The sequence below is a fragment of the Euprymna scolopes genome, chromosome 22, assembly GCF_053919585.1.
Source record: "Euprymna scolopes isolate OS-2025 chromosome 22, ASM5391958v1, whole genome shotgun sequence".
NCBI classification, from domain to species: domain Eukaryota; kingdom Metazoa; phylum Mollusca; class Cephalopoda; order Sepiida; family Sepiolidae; genus Euprymna; species Euprymna scolopes.
Window position 1 is genome coordinate 85285795 of NC_136503.1, and position 23340 is coordinate 85309134.

The following is a 23340-nucleotide window of genomic DNA, read 5'->3' on the forward strand; positions in this document are numbered from 1 at the left end:
TTTTCTCATTTGATATACGTGTTGTTACAAATATATTATAGGATTTTTTCTCATTTGATATACGTGTTGTTACAAATATATTATAGGATTTTTCTCATTTGATATACGTGTTGTTACAAATATATTATAGGATTTTTTTCTCATTTGATGTACGTGTTGTTACAAATATATTATAGGATTTTTTTCTCATTTGATATACGTGTTGTTACAAATATATTATAGGATTTTTTCTCCTTTGATATACGTGTTGTTACAAATATATTATAGGATTTTTTCTCATTTGATATACGTGTTGTTACAAATATATTATAGGATTTTTTTCTCATTTGATATACGTGTTGTTACAAATATATTATAGGATTTTTTTCTCATTTGATGTACGTGTTGTTACAAATATATTATAGGATTTTTTTCTCATTTGATATACGTGTTGTTACAAATATATTATAGGATTTTTTCTCATTTGATATACGTGTTGTTACAAATATATTATAGGATTTTTCTCATTTGATATACGTGTTGTTACAAATATATTATAGGATTTTTTTCTCATTTGATATACGTGTTGTTACAAATATATTATAGGATTTTTTCTCATTTGATATACGTGTTGTTACAAATATATTATAGTTTTTTTTCTCATTTGATATACGTGTTGTTACAAATATATTATAGCTTTTTTTCTCATTTGATATACGTGTTGTTACAAATATATTATAGGATGTTTTTCTCATTTGATATACGTGTTGTTACAAATATATTATAGGATTTTTTCTCATTTGATATACGTGTTGTTACAAATATATTATAGGATTTTTTCTCATTTGATATACGTGTTGTTACAAATATATTATAGTTTTTTTTCTCATTTGATATACGTGTTGTTACAAATATATTATAGTTTTTTTTCTCATTTGATATACGTGTTGTTACAAATATATTATAGTTTTTTTTCTCATTTGATATACGTGTTGTTACAAATATATTATAGTTTTTTTTCTCATTTGATATACGTGTTGTTACAAATATATTATAGGATTTTTTCTCATTTGATATACGTGTTGTTACAAATATATTATAGGATTTTTTCTCATTTGATATACGTGTTGTTACAAATATATTATAGGATTTTTTCTCATTTGATATACGTGTTGTTACAAATATATTATAGGATTTTTTCTCCTTTGATATACGTGTTGTTACAAATATATTATAGGATTTTTTCTCATTTGATATACGTGTTGTTACAAATATATTATAGGATTTTTTTCTCATTTGATATACGTGTTGTTACAAATATATTATAGGATTTTTGTCTCATTTGATGTACGTGTTGTTACAAATATATTATAGGATTTTTTTCTCATTTGATATACGTGTTGTTACAAATATATTATAGGATTTTTTCTCATTTGATATACGTGTTGTTACAAATATATTATAGGATTTTTTTCTCATTTGATATACGTGTTGTTACAAATATATTATAGGATTTTTTCTCATTTGATATACGTGTTGTTACAAATATATTATAGGATTTTTTCTCCTTTGATATACGTGTTGTTACAAATATATTATAGGATTTTTTTCTCATTTGATATACGTGTTGTTACAAATATATTATAGGATTTTTTTCTCATTTGATATACGTGTTGTTACAAATATATTATAGGATTTTTGTCTCATTTGATGTACGTGTTGTTACAAATATATTATAGGATTTTTTTCTCATTTGATATACGTGTTGTTACAAATATATTATAGGATTTTTTCTCATTTGATATACGTGTTGTTACAAATATATTATAGCTTTTTTTCTCATTTGATATACGTGTTGTTACAAATATATTATAGGATGTTTTTCTCATTTGATATACGTGTTGTTACAAATATATTATAGGATTTTTTTCTCATTTGATATACGTGTTGTTACAAATATATTATAGGATTTTTCTCCTTTGATATACGTGTTGTTACAAATATATTATAGGATGTTTTTCTCATTTGATATACGTGTTGTTACAAATATATTATAGGATTTTTTTCTCATTTGATATACGTGTTGTTACAAATATATTATAGGATATTTTCTCCTTTGATATACGTGTTGTTACAAATATATAATAGGATTTTTTCTCATTTGATATACGTGTTGTTACAAATATATTATAGGATTTTTCTCATTTGATATACGTGTTGTTACAAATATATTATAGGATTTTTTCTCCTTTGATATACGTGTTGTTACAAATATATTATAGGATTTTTTCTCATTTGATATACGTGTTGTTACAAATATATTATAGGATTTTTTTCTCATTTGATATACGTGTTGTTACAAATATATTATAGGATTTTTTTCTCATTTGATGTACGTGTTGTTACAAATATATTATAGGATTTTTTTCTCATTTGATATACGTGTTGTTACAAATATATTATAGGATTTTTTCTCATTTGATATACGTGTTGTTACAAATATATTATAGGATTTTTCTCATTTGATATACGTGTTGTTACAAATATATTATAGGATTTTTTTCTCATTTGATATACGTGTTGTTACAAATATATTATAGGATTTTTTCTCATTTGATATACGTGTTGTTACAAATATATTATAGTTTTTTTTCTCATTTGATATACGTGTTGTTACAAATATATTATAGCTTTTTTTCTCATTTGATATACGTGTTGTTACAAATATATTATAGGATGTTTTTCTCATTTGATATACGTGTTGTTACAAATATATTATAGGATTTTTTCTCATTTGATATACGTGTTGTTACAAATATATTATAGGATTTTTTCTCATTTGATATACGTGTTGTTACAAATATATTATAGTTTTTTTCTCATTTGATATACGTGTTGTTACAAATATATTATAGTTTTTTTTCTCATTTGATATACGTGTTGTTACAAATATATTATAGTTTTTTTTCTCATTTGATATACGTGTTGTTACAAATATATTATAGTTTTTTTTCTCATTTGATATACGTGTTGTTACAAATATATTATAGGATTTTTTCTCATTTGATATACGTGTTGTTACAAATATATTATAGGATTTTTTCTCATTTGATATACGTGTTGTTACAAATATATTATAGGATTTTTTCTCATTTGATATACGTGTTGTTACAAATATATTATAGGATTTTTTCTCCTTTGATATACGTGTTGTTACAAATATATTATAGGATTTTTTCTCATTTGATATACGTGTTGTTACAAATATATTATAGGATTTTTTTCTCATTTGATATACGTGTTGTTACAAATATATTATAGGATTTTTGTCTCATTTGATGTACGTGTTGTTACAAATATATTATAGGATTTTTTTCTCATTTGATATACGTGTTGTTACAAATATATTATAGGATTTTTTCTCATTTGATATACGTGTTGTTACAAATATATTATAGGATTTTTTTCTCATTTGATATACGTGTTGTTACAAATATATTATAGGATTTTTTTCTCATTTGATATACGTGTTGTTACAAATATATTATAGGATTTTTTCTCCTTTGATATACGTGTTGTTACAAATATATTATAGGATTTTTTTCTCATTTGATATACGTGTTGTTACAAATATATTATAGGATTTTTTTCTCATTTGATATACGTGTTGTTACAAATATATTATAGGATTTTTGTCTCATTTGATGTACGTGTTGTTACAAATATATTATAGGATTTTTTTCTCATTTGATATACGTGTTGTTACAAATATATTATAGGATTTTTTCTCATTTGATATACGTGTTGTTACAAATATATTATAGCTTTTTTTCTCATTTGATATACGTGTTGTTACAAATATATTATAGGATGTTTTTCTCATTTGATATACGTGTTGTTACAAATATATTATAGGATTTTTTTCTCATTTGATATACGTGTTGTTACAAATATATTATAGGATTTTTCTCCTTTGATATACGTGTTGTTACAAATATATTATAGGATGTTTTTCTCATTTGATATACGTGTTGTTACAAATATATTATAGGATTTTTTTCTCATTTGATATACGTGTTGTTACAAATATATTATAGGATATTTTCTCCTTTGATATACGTGTTGTTACAAATATATAATAGGATTTTTTCTCATTTGATATACGTGTTGTTACAAATATATTATAGGATTTTTCTCATTTGATATACGTGTTGTTACAAATATATTATAGGATTTTTTCTCCTTTGATATACGTGTTGTTACAAATATATTATAGGATTTTTTCTCATTTGATATACGTGTTGTTACAAATATATTATAGGATTTTTTTCTCATTTGATATACGTGTTGTTACAAATATATTATAGGATTTTTTTCTCATTTGATGTACGTGTTGTTACAAATATATTATAGGATTTTTTTCTCATTTGATATACGTGTTGTTACAAATATATTATAGCTTTTTTTCTCATTTGATATACGTGTTGTTACAAATATATTATAGGATTTTTTTCTCATTTGATATACGTGTTGTTACAAATATATTATAGGATTTTTTCTCATTTGATATATGTGTTGTTACAAATATATTATAGGATTTTACTAAGATAAGCGCTTATACTGTTTTATAATCCAAAAGAAAATTTCGCAGATTCTTGTCTTCGAGTATCTGCTTGCCTTGATCAGTATGATTCATTAGTATAAAAAACAATGACATGACATGAGTGCATGTTGATTGCAACATTTTGAAATAGTGCTTTCATTAAAAAGGAAATTTCACACTTACCGATTTCGCAATGGTCACCAATAAAACTGGTTCCGGAACATTCACAAATTGTCCCCGTATCAATTGTTAAGCATGTTCCACCGTTAAGACAAGGATCTTCTTCCAAGCATAGATCTTTAGCTGCACTACGGATTCCGCTAGCTTCCAATCTGTCTGGAGATTCCATTGGTCCACCGCAATTGCTATATAGTACGTTTTGTATAGATCCTCGGAACTGGGGCTCAAATATAACCGATGGTAACGCCAATCTATTCAGTTTGGCTCCATATTCCAGAGGCATGCCTCCAATGAAAACAAAGCTCTCTTTCTCCTCTTCATTTTTGACAGGCTCAACTGGGTCGGTCAATTTGGTTATTGCGAGGTTGTTAACAACCAGATTCGTCTGCGTACCGTCTCTCTGGATTTCAACAGTATGCCATTCCATGTTGTTAAGTCTGTGGCCAGCAGACATTACCACGGGTCCACTTCCAAGGTCGAAACGTAATTTTAATGTACCTTCAACAAGTTTTAACTCCATGAAATCATAATCCTCTCCTCCATCGGTGTACATCAGCAGAGCATTGGAGCGATCAGTTTTAAAGCCAAATGTCAATGTGCCATTGTCACATGACTCCCAGCGACTGTATTTCGCATAAGAAGGCTTTGATCCTTGTAGATCGAATGCCACACAAAGAGTGATAGCACTCAAAGAGAGTAGCATCCATATTGGGTGTGGTCCCATTCTCGTGCGGAATGGGAATGCTCTTGAGAAGGGAATGGTGAATTTTTTAGGACACACAAACACAAAAAAATGGCCTCCCCTACTTTGACAGTGGAAGGCTATCACAGATTATTCCTCATTCAAATATACAATCCCGAGACTTGTAGAATAAAATCCAAGCATTTTCTGAGTAAATCCAAAGTTGAATCCTCAAGCAGGTTTTGTACAGAAATTCCAAACCATTAATTACATCATAGAATTCAGAATGAGTATTTCTTCAGCAGCAGAATATGGAATGTCTTCCTTTCTCAGGTTTTTCTGAAAAATAAATGGAGCACAAATTAGATGTGTTTAGAAAGAAGAAAAATGAGGGGTGATTTTTCAGAATATGCAACAAATCCAAAAAAAAACCAAACAAAAAAGGGGGGTTGAAAAAATAAATATAAAATAAATAAATGTTATCAAAGGCAAAGTAAGTTACTCTTTAACCTTCTAAATAAGATTTTTGTGTTTTAATTATTTTTTACTTAAAAGTTAAGGTAATCTAAGGCCTATCGAATTAGAATGAAAAACAAAATGGTTTCATTAGCGCCATGTTTGAGCCTCGATAATCGATCAAAACTTTAATTAAAGAAAATACTGATAGAAACACATCAAGCGTGCGAAAATGTAATGTTCTACTAGTATTTTGTTTATTTTTCGATTTTTGAGTGATTATCGAGCCTCGATTATGGCTCTAATTGGACCACTATTTTGTTTTTCGCTCTCACTTGACAGGCTTTACATACTTTTTTTTTAACAGTAAAAACACTTTAAAATAAGTTGAAACACAAAATACTTTGGTAACATGTATTTGTTATGCATTTGTTTTTTAACCATTTTACTTTGTTGGATGTTTTGGAAAATCACGACAGAATGATTTATAAACGAAGGAAAAATAAAATGAGCTCTTAAAAACAAAGACAGGAATAACCGACGGAGAAAAAAATAAAAAATAAAATAAAAAATAAATTCTAGATGAATCCATCAACTTGGGGTGAGATAGGAAAGGTCAGGACCCCGCGTGTGCTTTTTTGTGCTTGTACAAACAAAGGCTTTAAAACATCGGTGATGATGATGATTTGCTAGTGATAAATAATAAAACCATTTAAAATGATTCGAAAAAAATGTTTCATCACTCAAATTAAAATCTTGGTAAACAACAACAACAAAATGAGGTAAATTTAACAATAAGTTAATCACCAGAATTAATTGAGTTGACAATTTTAAAGATTTTTTGGAGAGGAGGAGATGAGGACTTTGTTTTCCTAATCAACACCAATCGGTTTTAACTAAAAAAGTCAAAATTAAAAGCTCTGCACCGTGTGCTTATGTTCAGAGAAAATGAGACAGGAAGTCATTCTTTGATAAAATAAAATTAAGCTAACTCCCCTACCAACCTCATGAATCATTTGAAAGATTAGTCTTCAAGATAACATTAACATTTTCAGTTTTCAGAGAGAACTCGCATCAGAGAAAAAGGAAGGGAAGACAAGGGAGAAAAAAGAAGAAAGAAAAAAAGACAGGAAGAGAGAGAGAGAGAGAGAGAGAGAGAGATAAAACAACTGATAAAAGGAGAGAGAGAGAGAGAGAGAGAGAGAGAGAGAGAGAGACTGGATGAGAGAAAAATGAAGAAAAAGAAGGAAAGAAACAAAAATAAAATCCAATCAAATAAGCATAAAGTATGTAAATCCTAAATCATTTGGTAGAAATCAGTTTTTTTTTTTCTTATTTAAAAAGAAAGCAAATTTAGACAAAAATCACATCCGTACAAAACTATCACGATTTAAATAGAAATCCGATTTTGTTAGATTACAAAAAAGCGAAACTATGTCAAAAAGCAAAGACCTTATATCTCGGTTAGAAACAAATCCCAGATTACAACAATTGGATGACAAAAATAATTATGTCCTTGAAAACAAATCTCAGATTAAAATAAATGAATGAAAATAAATAAATGTGTATTTAAAAACAAACTTAAGGTTAAAATAAATGAATAAAAAACCTTCCAAACAAATCCCTGAAATCCAAAAAATAGTGAAAAAGATAAATGCTCACTTAAAAAAAAAAAACTCAGGCTAAAACAAATGAATGAAAAAAATGTCATTAATAATAAACCTAACACTAAAATAAATGAACAAAAAAATTATGTCCTTGAAACCTAATCTCATTTCATTTAATTCAAATGAATGAAATGGATGGGTCTTTTAAAACAAAACTAAGCAAAACTGGCATAGGGCCGACCACATCCCTAGATGAGTTCATAATAAAAGGATACTCTAACTTAACATCTAAATCTGACCCCCAAGATCGCCATGGACATGAAATATGCGCCTACATTAAAGATGGCTTCCCATGTGGTAGAGATATCTCCAAAGAATACCCTAATTTACTTTATATGTGCTTCCGGGTTGCACTTACTTACACCACCGCATTCATATTTGCTCTCTATTGCCCCCACAACAGCGGGGTTACTGTCCTTAAGAGTATATCTAAGAAAATTGACCTCATCCTGTCTGCTCATCCTTCGGCTACCATTCACATTTGCAGTGACTTTAATGTCCATAATGTGGAATAGCTGACCCACTCAAGTAAGACAGATGATGAGGGGAGATTCTGTCATGATTTTGCCATTGCCTATGAACTTACTCAGATTGTTCATGAACCCACTCGTGTGCCCGATACTACTGGCCAGTATGCAAGCCTTCGAGACCTTTTTCTCACAACTTCCCCTGAGCTTTGTTCATGTTCCGTCCTATCTCCCATGGGATCCTCCGATCACACAGTTGTATCAGTTAAGATAAACATGAAATGCAATAAGTCTTCAGATATACCTCTCCACCATACTGTATATTGATACTCTTTGGCTGACTGGGATAGCTTCTGTACATACATATCTGATCTACCTCTGCATTCCATGTTTAAAAAGGATTTATCCTCTATAGTATCAGACCTTACCAAATGGTTAATTGTAGGCATAGACCGATTCATACCATCAAAAAAATTCCAACAAAAACCTAACAGCCAGCCATGGTTCTCCCCAGAATGTGCCGCTGCCATTGCGCACAGAAATCACTTTTTCCATAGCTACCAACGTAATAGATGTACTGAGACTAAAGCTGCCTTCAGGACTGCCAGCAACCACTGTAAAAGAGTAATAAAAAATGCAAGAGAACTATATGCTCAGTCCGTCAAATCCAAAGTAGCTGAGCAGCGGCTTGGTTCCCACCAGTTTTGGCAAATAGCAAACAGGATCCTGAACAGAAGCGTGCGTTCCATCGCAACCATCATCAATGGACCCAAGGTCATCTCATCAGCATCAGACAAGGCCAAACTATTCGCCAAGAACTTTGCAGCTAACTCTACCCTCTGCGACGAAGGGCATCAACTTCCGGTATTTCCTCCTACAACAAACAACACCCTATCCAACATACAAATATGTGTGCATGAGGTCGCCAAACTAATCAGGAACCTTGATTCCAGTAAAGCAACTGGCCCAGACGGTATTCCAATTATAGTGTTGAAAAAGCTTCGACCAGAAATTGCCCCCATACTTACAAAACTGTTTAAGCGTTGCCTTAAGGAGAAGTGCTTTCCAACACCCTGGAAAACCTCGCCAGTATGCCCTGTATTTAAGAACTCAGGTGATAAATCATCCCCTTCTCAGTACAGACCAATAAGTCTCTTGTGTGTCATGAGTAAGTTACTGGAATCCATATTAAATAAAGAAGTAGTCAACCACCTCAGCAGAAATAACTTCCTTAGTGACATGCAACATGGTTTCCGTTCTGCTAGATCTACAGCTGATGTGCTAACAGTTATATCTCATAGGATTAGTGAATCTCTTGACGGAGGCGACCTTTCTAGGGCAATTGCTCTTGACATATCAAAGGCCTTCAATAAGGTATGGCATAAGGGCCTACTTCACAAGATTTCCAGCTATGGTATAACTGGAAATGTCTTCTCAATAATGAAATCATTTCTCTCTGATAGGTTCATAAGAGTAGTGGTTGATGGGCAGAAATCTAAGGCCTGCAGTATTAATGCTGGAGTCCCCCAGGGGTCCATCCTGGGCTCAACTCTCTTCCTGATCTACATCAATGATCTCCCAAAACACATACTAAATTCATTCGTTGACATCTATGCTGATGACACGACCATCTACGGCAACACATCAAAGGCCGTAAATGACAAAGCTCTCTCTGATGCTCTCTCCTCTGATCTTGAGCGCGTCGTTCAGTGGGGGAAGAGATAGCTGGTTACTTTTAATGCATCTAAAACCAAGCTCCTAACTTTACATCATCAACACTGTTCCTGATCTAGCATCAATTGAAATGGATGGCTCTCGTCTTGGGGACTCTTCATGTTTTGACAAGCTCCTGGGTTTGACCTTTACTCCTGATCTGAAATGGAACACAGATATAAAGTCTGTTGCCGGGCCGCTGGGAAAATGGTAGGATCCTTCTACCGCTCCAGAAGATATCTCACTACTGATGCAATTCTCTATCTCTATAAAAGCCAAGTACGTCCAAGGATGGAGTACTGCTGCCACATCTGGGCTGGAGCTTCAAAAAACAGCCTATCCTGCATTGACAAAGTACAAAATAGACTGCGTGGCTTAGTGGGGATGCTCTCTTCTCTTCCCTGCAACCTCTCTCTCACAGAAGAGACGTTGCAAGCCTGTCTTTGTTTTATCGTTATTTTCATGGCTAGTGCTCGTCCGAGCTCGAATCTCTGGTCCCCCCTCGCCAATCCTTCATGATAAACACCTGTCTGGCTAAAACCACTGTCAGTAATTTCCCCCACTCTTTATCTGTGCCTAAATCAAAACGTAGATTCCATGAACATAGCTTTTTTTCTGAGAAGTGCACGTCTGTGGAATTCTCTTCCGTTTGCTTGTTTCCCACCTGACTACAACTTGGACGTCTTCAAGTCTAACATAAACAAATTCCTGATTAATCGGCCCCTTAAGTAAGACGCTTTATCAAATCTCCAATACCAACTATTACTATGATATTATACCATCGATTATTGTACACAAAATAACCCTTATCCCCGAGTGGCTTACGGACCTTAATAAGTGGTGATCCCATGTAACCCCCCCCCAAAAAAACCCCCAAAAAGCTAATGATAAAATAAATGAATGAAAAAACAAACAAAAAACTGCCGTTAAAAACAAATCTCACATTAAAATGATTGAATGGATCAGATATCATTAAAAACAAAACTCAGATATAAATAAATTAACAAAATAAATTAATGTGTCAATTAAAACAATCTCAGTTTTAAATAAATGAATGTCTTTAAAATCAAATTTTAGATAAAAATAAATGAACGAAAAACACAAATCTCACGTTGAAATAAATGAATGAAAAGTGTTTTTAATCATAAATCTCATGTTTCAATAAATTGATGAAAAAAAGTCGCGCCATTAAAAATTGCGCATTAAAATAAATGAATTAAAATAAAAATTGTGTCCTTAAAACAAATGTAAATTAAAGTAAATGGGGGAAAAATAATTGTGTTCTTAAAAAGAAATATTTGGTTGAATTAAATAAATGAAAACAATAATTGTATTTAAAAACAAACCTCAGCCAAAATAAATGATTTAAAAAAATAGTTGTATTCTGAAAAACAACTTTCAGGCTAAAATAAATGAAAAAAAAAAGTGTGCTTAAAAACAAATATGTTAAAACACAAACACAAGAAAAAATAACAAAATATCAAAGTCTTATGCACGACATGAAACTGGAATCTTAGTAAAATCTCCGTCATTTCAGTAATTATAGCAGTAATTGGATTCATGAAAATTTAAAAAAAAAAAAACTACCTGGCAATTATACCCGGCGAACCAAGTGTAAGAAAGATTCAAACAATTGCCCTTAGAGGAACGGTTAGAATATTAAAAAGACCTCTCGGTTGCAATGTCTGAGATAGCGGGTGAATGTCTAGCATCCGGTAGAATGCCCCGTCCCTAGCTAGAACCAAATTAAAAAATTGAAAAGAAATGGAAGAAGTGTTCATGCAATGTTCCACATATAAATGAATAAAATTGTTCAGTGTTAATTTTCACCCTACAATTTACTGTTTCTGAATTTTTGCGATGAGGATTGATAATTTGCATTTAAATTATTTGGACTATTGTTCTCATCTTGAGTCTTATTTTCATAACATTTCGATCGATGTAACTTCCGATCTTTTTTAGGTGTATCTTATTGAACCTGGAAATCTTTAGGACTTCTACCCGGTCATGGCTGATGGAATGAGAGCCTACTACACCTTTGAATTGAATAAACATATCCTAAAAATTCGAAATTCCATGCAGATTCCAGGGTTCAACAAAAAGATTTCAAAGCTTGACCAGATATATCTTGAAGAAGGTCGGTGATTACATCGACCGAAACATTGTGAAAATGACAACAGTGATTTGAAGAATCCAAATGATATGAATTCCAATTTATTATAGTTTTAAAGGTTTATGTAAACTCAGAAAATATCTCTATGAATGTCAATATCTTTATGTATGTATGTGTGTGTGTGTGTGTGTGTGTGTGTGTGTGTGTTTCTCAAAAAAGATAGGTTAAAAAATGTACATAAACTAAAACTGTATTCATATGTAAAACCTTCCAGGAAAGCCCTTGAACTTTTAAGTGCAGGCCTTGAGGGGCTATGAAGTCAGAACATCTTTAAAACTTGAATTATAGCTTATTGATGAAATTTAATTAAATGCATCTTTTTGGGAAAACTGGATGTCACGGAAGTCATTCCAAATATCTAAGTTCCATCCTACGTTTATGGGTTTAGGAATTTCCTTTAAAATATTCTATTTTGATGACGTTTATATCATTTGCATAAAATTTGTTGAGGAAGACAACAGAAATCATTCTGAATCTCTACGTTTCACTATATGTGCCAAATCTCTTTGTGTCTCCCCCTCCATCAAGTGAGTTATGAGGATATAACCGTCTTAAAGCTTCAAATACGTATGTATGATTTTAATGAAAATTAAACCATATTTATGAGGCACTAATTTGGAGAGTTTTCCAACACTTATATCATTTATATTAGAGAGTGAAAAGGGACAGCAGTAAAAAAAAAAAAAAAACGTTATATGGTAAGTAATATGAGCACCATAGTAATGATCCTCATTCAGTCCCGGACAACGTCGGGTCTTTCTGCTAGTATGTAATAAATATGTTACATAATGAGGGTCGTTTGAGTGACATCTTAAAGGTCAGAGATGACTGGCAAAAGTTAATGTAGCTATTTGTATCCTGGCCAGACATCCAGCAGAAAAGACATGTGTAAGTGTTGTCCTCATGGGGTTGGGGAAGCACGTGGAGTTTGATTTAGTGTAGCAAGACAATCTATCTATCTATCTATCTATCTATCTATCTATCTATCTCTGTTTGCCTCTCTCTCACGCATATAGATCAGTGGTATATTATGTGACTTTGTTTAAAATACCTACATAACTATAGTGAATTTATCAGCAGAAAAAAACAATCTGTGTCCATAACGATGACCAGGATGTATACCGGTTCATACACCTATTGGTAAGCAAATGATTAGCAAAAAGAAAAGGATAGCAAACACAAACAGAATCTGACAGTAACTCCACATAATCACTTTTTCTAGTTTCTTAATTGTTAGTTCACATAATAATTAAAACAAAATTGAAATATTAAGGCAGCTATGAATTTTAAAACAGCCAGTAACAATGTTACAACAACGATGAATGTTAAAGCAGCAATAAATGCTAAGGCAACCATGAAGGTTAAGACAGCCATAAATGTTAAGTCAGCCATGGTTTTTAAGGCAGCCATGGATTTTAAGGCAGTGATGAATGCTAAAGTAGCCATGAATGTCAAGTCAGCCGTGAATGTTAAGTCAGTTATGAATGATAAGATACCTATGATTGTTAAGGCAGACACTAAGCTTGAATATCGGAGCAGTTATGAATGAATGATTAATCTGAAGATTTATGTTTTATAAAAAAAATTAGCAATTTTTATATATAGGTGCCCCCCCCCCTCGCAAAAAAAAACTGTTTGCTGCCATAGAATCGTTAATAGAATCCACAATCCTTTCTGCCATCATATTTTGGAATTTCTGAGATAAGAATTGATAATTTGGATGATCCGAACTACTGTTCTCATCTTGGATGTTATTTTCGCAATGTTTCGATCTAATTTAACCTCCAACATTCTTTCAGTAAATCTTGTTCATCTTAAGAATCTTTATGTTGAATTCAGGAATCTGTGTGGAATCAAACTCTTTTGTCCTATTTGTGAATCCTTGATGTTTTAGTCTTCATGACAAAATTGAGATTTTCAGTTTTCAGAGAGAACTATTAGAAGAGGGAAAAGTGATGCAAGAGGGAAAAGTGATGCAAGAGGGGAGAAAATGGAAAGATAGTGCGAAAAAAAAAAAAGAAATAAAGTCCGATAAAAAAGTGATGCAAAAAATAAAAAAAATTAAAACAAAAAATTTAACTGAAATCAGTTTTTCTTTATTTTTTAAGCAGATTCCGACTAAAAAGTGAAGAACTCCCATTCATGTGATATTCTAATGATTTAAGCAGAAATTTGCTTTTCTAGGTTGAAACAAAACTTCAAAAGCTAAGCGGAAGGGATAAAAAATAGGAAAAGAGAGAGAAAATGTTATGAAATAGAAAGAGGTCAAATCCAATCAAACATCAACGGAAAAATAAGGAGGTAAGAACTTAGCGATTTATCAGAAATTGGGTTTTCTTAATTTTTTTTTAAATAAAGAGTTTTTACTAAAATGCAAAAACCTTACATCCATGGGATGATCTACATCTGATTTAAGCGGGCATCCGCTTTTTCTAGACAAAACAAAATAGACCTAAAACAAAACGAATTCCATTAAATCAGAGCGAACCCACATCCCTGCTTGTTGATTTTTAAAAGCTTTATAGATTGTATGAAAAAAGATAACATTTCTTTATTCGTTTGATAACAAACTGCTTTAGTTTTTATATAATTTGCTGGCCAACACCGAGTGACCCTGCTGGTAATTAATAAAAACGTTTTTATTTTCTGCAATACTTTTCTTTTTGCTTTTGGATCGAGAAAAATTGGTTTCATTAAAGATTTTATTTAAATGCACTTTTCTGTAAGAATTCATGAGAAAATGCGACATCCCTATCAATCGAAAAATTGGTTTCATTAAAGATTTTATTTAAATGCACTTTTCTGTAAGAATTCATGAGAAAATGCGACATCCCTATCAATCGAAGCCCACGTCTGTCTGATGGGTTAACATCGCGGATAACAAAAAGAAATCGAAAGAATGGTAAATTATTCAAGAAAAAACAATTCCATGTTGCACCAAGAAATCAGTTCATGGCTGGTTGGGTGGTGGGATGAATGATTGTTTCCTCAAGTAAAAAGCATGTGAAATATTTGCTTTTTCTTATCGCATCTTTTTTTTTTTTCTTCAAAACAAAAGCTTCTTTATAAGAAACATAAATGCCATTGATGCAGTTTAGTATCCGATTTCAGAAAGCTCTTAATCGTATTTTTCTTCTTCTTCTTCTTCTTCTTCTTCTTCTTCTTCATCATCATCATCATCATCATCACCATCATCATGTTTTACATGTATCTTTCGACTCTACAACCCTAATAAAAAGGTTGTGAAATGCTCAGATGAACAAATGATTCGGTAAGAAAGAACACAGGTCTATACACCCGAGATTACAGTCTCTCAATACACATCATCTCTAGATTTATAGTCAAAGAGAAGCGGGTGATTCCTCCAATGTTTGTCTAGTTTGGCTTTGAAAATATTGAGTGACTCAAACAATTTCGCTCAACATTTCTGAATTTTTTCGATGAGGATTGATAAGTCTTATTATTTGGATTATTCAGACTACTGTTCTCATCTTGAGTCTTATAGCACCCATGGCATAATTGATAAAGTACTTGGTAAAATTTAGTTGTAAATGACACTTCGAGAAGTTGAAGATTGTAGCAGCGTTTCGAATCCCTTGTCACCAATGTTATGAACCTTTAAGGTCGGTAATAATCAAGACATACGCAGTGGTATAATTAACAAAAACTGTATTAACAAAAGTATGTTACAAAAATACACGTCATGATTCTGAAGGCCATAACTGCCATAAAGTGCTTCTCAAAAATGTGTTAGATGCAAGTATATTAATAGTTTCTGGGTAAATCCGTTATTAGTAAAATAGGTAGATCAATTTACTGCATGATACATAAATAACTCTGGTATGAGAGAACAAACAAAATGTAATTTCAGATTCAAGTGTGCCAGGCTGACCGCCAGACATCTAAAAATCCTGTCTAGAAACCATGAGACGAATAGGAGTTGTGGATTAGGATTAGGATCATCTAATTAATCATTTAGTGAACCTGATGACTTAACAGATTAACCTCGTTAAATATCGCTTTCAATGTCATAGGTGAGAACGTTAAAAATAAGTTCAAGGTAACATTTTTATAGTTCAGCTAATTATTTACAAATTCCACACCATGCGAAAGGGCAAGTATCTAATCTACTATTATAGAAAAGGAACTTTGCCTGTGTGTGTGTGTGTGTGTGTGTGTGTGTGTGTGCATGTGAATTTATTCCCTATGAACTCAAAAGCAGTTGGGCCGAGTTTTATGAAATTTCACACAATGGTATTTTATGTGCCTAGCAGTGTTCTTAGATAGGTTTTGTATTGGAATGTGTTCGATAAGTATCGATAATCGATGAGCGAAATAATCTGATGAAAGAAGGAACAGGCGATTCTGACCAAAGTTAACACCTTATACAGCCTAACATCACAATTGCATTTAAGAAGTTTTATCATCACAAAAGTCGAAAGGCCCGAGATATAAAATCAACAGTAGGTTCTTTAATATGACAGAGGTGCGTTCGAAATAAATGTTTCTGTTTAGAGCACAACTAAAGCATGATACTTGACTTTTGCATTTTAAACTTTAATTCAAGCCATTATATAAAAAGATAATTTTATAAAATTAACAGTAGGTTCTCTACAGTGCAATGTAGACTACGATGTATTATGAAAGTCACTGCATGGAGGCATGTGAAGCTTCCTCGCGATGCACTGCGATGGTCCCCAACCCGAGCATGAAATCAATCGATTTGATTGAAAAATAGGTGCTTTTACCGATTTCAATAGATTTTAATAGATAACAATAATATAGTGTGAAATCCAAACAATTGCACTTAAAAGGACGGTTAGAATCTTAAAAAGATCTCTCGGTTGAAATCTCTTAAATAGCACGTGAATGGGTAGCATTTGGTAGTATGCTACATTCCCAGTTAAAACAAGAAGATATAACAGATTTTTTTTTTTTAGATAGGCATCACCACTTATCAAGGCGAAGAGGCCACTCGAGGATAAGGGTTAGAGAGTGTACAGTAGAAATTGGACAATATAGTAATCATTAGTAATGGAAATTCAGTAAATTTGTTAACAAGTGGAACGGCTCATCAAGAACTTGTTTACGTTAGACTTGAAGACAACCATATTGTAGTCAGCTGGAAAGCAGGAAAACGGAAGACAATTCTACAAGCGTGCAGTTCTAAGAAAGAAGCTTTGTTCATGGAGTCTACGTTTAGGTTTAGGCACAGATAAAGAGTGGGGGGAATTATTGATAGTGTTTTCAGCTAGACAAGTGTTTCTTGTGAAAGTTTGGCGAGGGGGACCATAGACTGAAGCTCAGTCGAATGCTTTCCATGAAAATAACAATACAACAGAGACAAACTCGCAACATCTCTTCTGTGAGATAGAGGTTGCAGGGAAGAGAAAAGGATATCTCCTATGAGGCTACGAAGTCTATTTTGAACTCCATCAAGGCAGGACAAGTCCTTTCTAGCAGCTTCTGTCCAGATGTGGCAACAGTATTCCATCCTTGGACTTACCTGGCTCTTATATAGATAGAGAAATGCATCAGCAGTTAGATATCTACTGGATCGATAGAAGGATCCCACCATTTTTCCAGCGGCCTTGGCAACAGATTTGATGTACCTGCTCCATTTAAGATCAGGAGTAAAGGTTAAGCCCAGAAGCTTGTCAAAACTTGAGGTTTTCTAAAGACAAGAGCCATTCATTTCAACTGATGCCAGATGGGGATCAGAACGTTGATGATGTAAAGAGAGAAGCTTGGTTTTAGATGCATCAAAAGTAACCAGCCACTCCTTTCCCCATTGTACCACGTGCTCAAGATCAGAGGAGAGAGAATCAGAGAGAACTTAGTCGTTTACTGACTTAGATGTGTTACCATAAATGGTAGTGTCATCAGCATAAATGTCTACAAATGATGTAAGGATGTGATTTTGAAAATCATTAATGTAGATCAGGAAAAGAATTGGGCCCAGGATGGATCCCTGAGGGACTCCAGCATTAATACTGTGAGCTTCTGATTTTTGCCCATCAACTACTACTCTTATGACCAGAAAATGTCAGAAAGAAATGATTTAATAATTGAGAAGATATTTCCAGCTATACCATAGCTAGAGATCTTGTGAAGTAAACCTTTATGCCATACCCTATCGAAGGCCTTAGATATGTCAAGAGCAATTGCCCTAGAAAGGTCGCCTCCGTTGAGAGATTCACTAATCCTATGAGATATAACTGTAAGCACATCTGCTGTAGATCTAGCAGAACAGAAACCATATTGTGTATCACTAAGAAGGTTATTTTTGCTGAGATGGTTGATTACTTCTGTATTTAACACAGATTCCAGCAACTTACTCATAACGCATAGGAGACTTATTGGCCTGTACTGAGAGGGGGATGAGCGATCACCTGAATTCTTAAACACAGGGAATACTGATGAGATTTTTCAGGGTGATGGGAAGCAATTCTCCTTAAGACAACGTTTAAACAGTTTTGTAAGTATGGTCGCTAGTTCTGGTTGAAGTTTTTTGAGTACTATAATTGGAATACCATCAGAGCCGGTTACTTTACTGGAATCAAGATTTTTTGATTAGCTTGGCAACATCACGTACACATATATGTATATCACATAGCGTGTTCTCTAATACAGGAGGAAATATTGGGGGTTACACCACAAAAATATTTTATGAACTTTTTAAGTTACAAACATTGATCCCATTTGTCTTCTGCGTTTATCATGTGAAGATGCTGCCAAATTTGCTGAAAAAATCATACAAAGCAGCAGTAAAAATGGTTGAATAGATTTCTCTTACTCGGGTGCAAATTCTTTCCAGCAAATCTGTTACTTTTATTCTTATTGGCATTTTTTTTTGTGTTTTAGATATCAATATGTCGTATAGCATTTTTTTGTGTTTTAGATATCAATATGTCGTATAGCATTTTTTTGTGTTTTAGATATCAATATGTCGTGTAGCATTTTTTTGTGTTTTAGATATCAATATGTCGTATAGCATTTTTTGTGTTTTAGATATCAATATTTCGTATAGCTTTTTTGTGTTTTAGATATCAATATGTCGTATAGCATTTTTTGTGTTTTAGATATCAATATGTCGTATAGCTTTTTTGTGTTTTAGATATCAATATGTCGTATAGCATTTTTTTGTGTTTTAGATATCAATATGTCGTATAGCATTTTTTTGTGTTTTAGATATCAATATGTCGTATAGCATTTTTTTGTGTTTTAGATATCAATATGTCGTATAGCATTTTTTTGTGTTTTAGATATCAATATGTCGTATAGCATTTTTTGTGTTTTAGATATCAATATGTCGTATAGCATTTTTTGTGTTTTAGATATCAATATGTCGTATAGCATTTTTTTGTGTTTTAGATATCAATATGTCGTATAGCATTTTTGTGTTTTAGATATCAATATGTCGTATAGCATTTTTTTGTGTTTTAGATATCAATATGTCGTATAGCATTTTTTGTGTTTTAGATATCAATATGTCGTATAGCATTTTTTGTGTTTTAGATATCAATATGTTGTATAGCATTTTTTTGTGTTTTAGATATCAATATGTCGTATAGCATTTTTTGTTTTGTTTTAGATATCAATATGTCGTATAGCTTTGTATGACATAGGCCAAAGAAGCATGAGATTTTTCAAATTTCCAGATGAGCTATGTTACAGGTCAATCTGAATGTGCTATAAACCTTGGGATTCCACTTTCCATGCTTAAGCGAATTCATCATAGAGGGAAAATAATTGATATAATCTCACCTAGGTTGAACAAGACCCCTTGATAGCAGTTTTCGTTATGAAGGGTGTATAGTTACTTCTGTCATGTCAGTATATATTGGAATCCTTAGATTTAACTACTTTGCTAAACTCTTTACTCGCACTGAAAATCTATTTGTAAGAAAGATGTAAAAAATTAAATCTACAACAAAATTTAATATTTTTTAATACAAAAATATATTTTTGAAACGCATACGTTGATCAGGTTAAAAATAAGACACGTGTTTCGTCGTTTAGAAGTCACAAGAATACACGGGTTTGGGATCGAGTTATGTTTTTAAAATATCCATTAAAATTATTGCTATTAGCCCTAATTCGCATTTTCTCACAAAAATCCTAATATATTCCTAATCAAGTTTCAGTCTATTACTCTCATTCTATGTTGTTTAAACCTATTTCTACCTTCTACCTATCCGGTGCCTACCTCACTCTCCTTTCTGTCGCCTTCTCTCTCTCTGTGTTTATTAACAATCAAAGTAACCATAACAGAAGATCAGAAAGTCAATTTAAAACAATAGGGAATATTACTATAGCATGACGTTAACTCATAGTTTGAAAGATTGAGAGAGAGAGAGAGAAAGAGAGAGAGAGAGAGAGAGGGGGGGGGAAGAGAAAAGGTAGGAGAGAATATCTGATTTGGGATTTTGTTTATTAAAAAAAAATAACTGGCTTTACAATACAAACCCACTTTTTACTAATTCAAAAAATCTAACCAATGGGTGTCCCAACGAGTTACAATTTTTTCCAGTAATTTATAATTTCAAAATCTGAAATGAGGATTAAGTTTTCTCCAATTTACACAGTTGGTAATAGTTAAAAAAAAAATCTGATATGAATCAATGTATCAAACAGATAAATTAGATTTTGCATAAAAATATTTTAAATTTCTAGCAAATCGCTGCTGAAGTTTCACAAAATATAAATTATTAAAAACTATTAAGAGAAAAACGGCTGTAAGAATAAACTTTAAATTGTAAGAAACTAGAAATTATAAGGAGAAGCTATAAATTATAAGAAGCTATAAATTATAAGAAGCTATAAATTATAAGAAGCTATAAATTATAAAGAGAAGCTATAAATTATAAGGAGAAGCTATAAATTATAAGAAGCTATAAATTATAAGGAGAAGCTATAAATTATAAGAAGCTATAAATTATAAGGAGAAGCTACAAATTATAAGAAGCTATAAATTATAAAGAGAAGCTATGAATTATAAGAAGCTATAACTCATGAAAATAAATTATGTAGGAAGTAAATATTGATTATAATAAAACACGATAAATTATGTTAAGAAAATATAAATTATTAAAACCAATAAATTGTAACACACTATAAATTATATGAAATTATTGATTGTAATGTGCTATAAATTGTAAGAATAATGCTATAAAATAAAGGCCATAAAACATTGGTGATGATGATTTGCTAGTAATAAGTAGTAAAAACATTTAAAATGATTTGAAAAAAATGTTTCATCACTCAAATTAAAATCTTGGTAAACAACAACAATTAATGAGGTAAATTTAACAATAAGATAATCACCAGAATTAATTGAGTTGACAAATTTAAAGATTTTTTTGGAGAGGGGGAGATGAGGACTTTGTTTTCCTAATCAACATCAATCGGTTTTAACTAAAAAAGTCAAAATTAAAAGATCTGCACCGTGTGCTTATGTTCGGGGAAAAGGAGACAGGAAGTCATTCTTTGATAAAATAAAAGTCAGTTACCTCCCCTACCAACCTCATGAATCGTTTGAAAGATTAGTCTTCAAGATAAAATTAACATTTTCAGTTTTCAGAGAAAACTCTCATAAGAGGAAAAAGGAAGGGAAGGCAAGGGAGAAAAGAAGAAGAGAAAAAAGACAGGAAAAGAAAGATAAAGCAACAGATAAAAGGAACGAACGAGAGAGAGAGAGAGAGAGAGAGAGAGAGAGAGAGAGAGTGGATGAGAGAAAAATGAAGAAAGAGAAGGAAAGAAACAAAAATAAAATCCAATCAAATAAGCATAAAGTATGTAAATCCTAAATCATTTGGTAGAAATCAGGTTTTTTTTTTCTTTTTTAAAAAGAAATCAAATTTAGACAAAAATCACATCCGTACAAAACTATCACGATTTAAATAGAAATCCGATTTTGTTAGATTACAAAAAAGCGAAACTATGTCAAAAAGCAAAGACCTTATATCTTGGTTAGAAACAAATCCCAGATTACAACAATTGGATGACAAAAATAATTATGTCCTTGAAAACAAATCTCAGATTAAAATAAATGAATGAAAATAAATAAATGTGTATTTAAAAACAAACTTCAGGTTAAAATAAATGAATAAATAACCTTCAAAACAAATCCCAGAAATTAAAAAAATAATGAAAAAGATAAATGCTCACTTAAAAAAACTCAGGCTAAAACAAATGAATGAAAAAGTGTCATTAAAAACAAATCCAACACTAAAATAAATGAAAAAAAAAAAAAAATTTAATTCAAATGAATGAAATGAATGGGTCTTTTAAAACAAAACTCATGATAAAATAAATGAATGAAAAAACAAACAAAAAATTGCTGTTAAAACAAATCTCACATTAAAATAAATGAATGAATCAGATATCATTAAAAATAAAACTCAGATATAAATAAATTAATAAAATAAATTAATGTTTCAATTAAAACAATCTCAGTTTTAAATAAATGAATGTCTTTAAAATCAAATTTTATATAAAAATAAATTATTAATAATCAATAAATTGTAACAAACTATAAATTTTAAGAAATTATTAATTATGATGTGCTATGAATTGTAAGAATAATGCTATAAAATTCTTAGAAGAAACAATGAATTATAAACTATAATATATAGTATATATTATTGAAGAAAATATAAATCGTAAGAAAATAATATAAATTGTAAGATAAAAATTTAAAGAAATTATAAACTGTAAGATGAAATTATAAGTTATGAGAAAAAGAAACTTGTAAATATAAACTATAAATTGTAAGCAGAGATTATAAATTGTAACACGAAAGTATTAATTATAAGAACGTATGAATTATAAAAATCCTTTAAATTGTAAGAAAAAATACAAATGTATATATATATATATATATATATATATATATATATATATATATATATATATAATATAATATAATATAATATAATATAAAAAATTGAAATTGTTTCAAGAAATTATTTTTATGTATATACAAAAATAGTTTTTTCTTAGAAATTTTGTTTCTGTCGAAAGGGAATTCTTTCAGAAAAGAAGATACGTTCCTGAAATAAAGAGAACCGTATAGAAATAGATTTTATTTGTATGAAAATAAAAAAGGTTGGAGGCAAAAAAAAAAAAAAACAACAGTTAAAGAAATTGTTGACAAAAGTATTGCTTTAAAACTTTCCTTTCTGACGTCAAGTTTCAAAGGTTTTGTTGTTGAATTAAATAAGTTCTTCTTCGAAATAAGGGACGAGGAAAATCTGTGAAAGAGTCTGCCGCTATGAGAATTTGTCTATGAATGAACTGAAATATGCAATTAATGAATGCTGTCAATGTGCGTTCTATGAAGCAAAACGACCAAAATAAAATCTTTGGAATTGGCTCCATGTTTATTAGCTTTGAATTAATCCCAAACACATAATTAT

The 23340-nt window shown here is 31.0% G+C and overlaps 1 protein-coding gene across 9 annotated transcripts in view; it reads right to left on the reverse strand.

Moving 5' to 3' along the window:
- Window positions 1-23340, reverse strand: part of LOC145243539 (neurexin 1-like) — a 409860-nt gene that overhangs the window by 332195 nt on the left and 54325 nt on the right. For all 9 annotated transcript variants that reach the window (XM_080106519.1, XM_080106517.1, XM_080106513.1 and 6 more), the window contains exon 2: window positions 4766-5783. In XM_080106519.1, the coding sequence (XP_079962645.1) occupies window positions 4766-5486 (721 nt within the window). In that variant the 5' untranslated portion in view covers window positions 5487-5783. The remainder of the gene's footprint in view (window positions 1-4765; window positions 5784-23340) is intronic.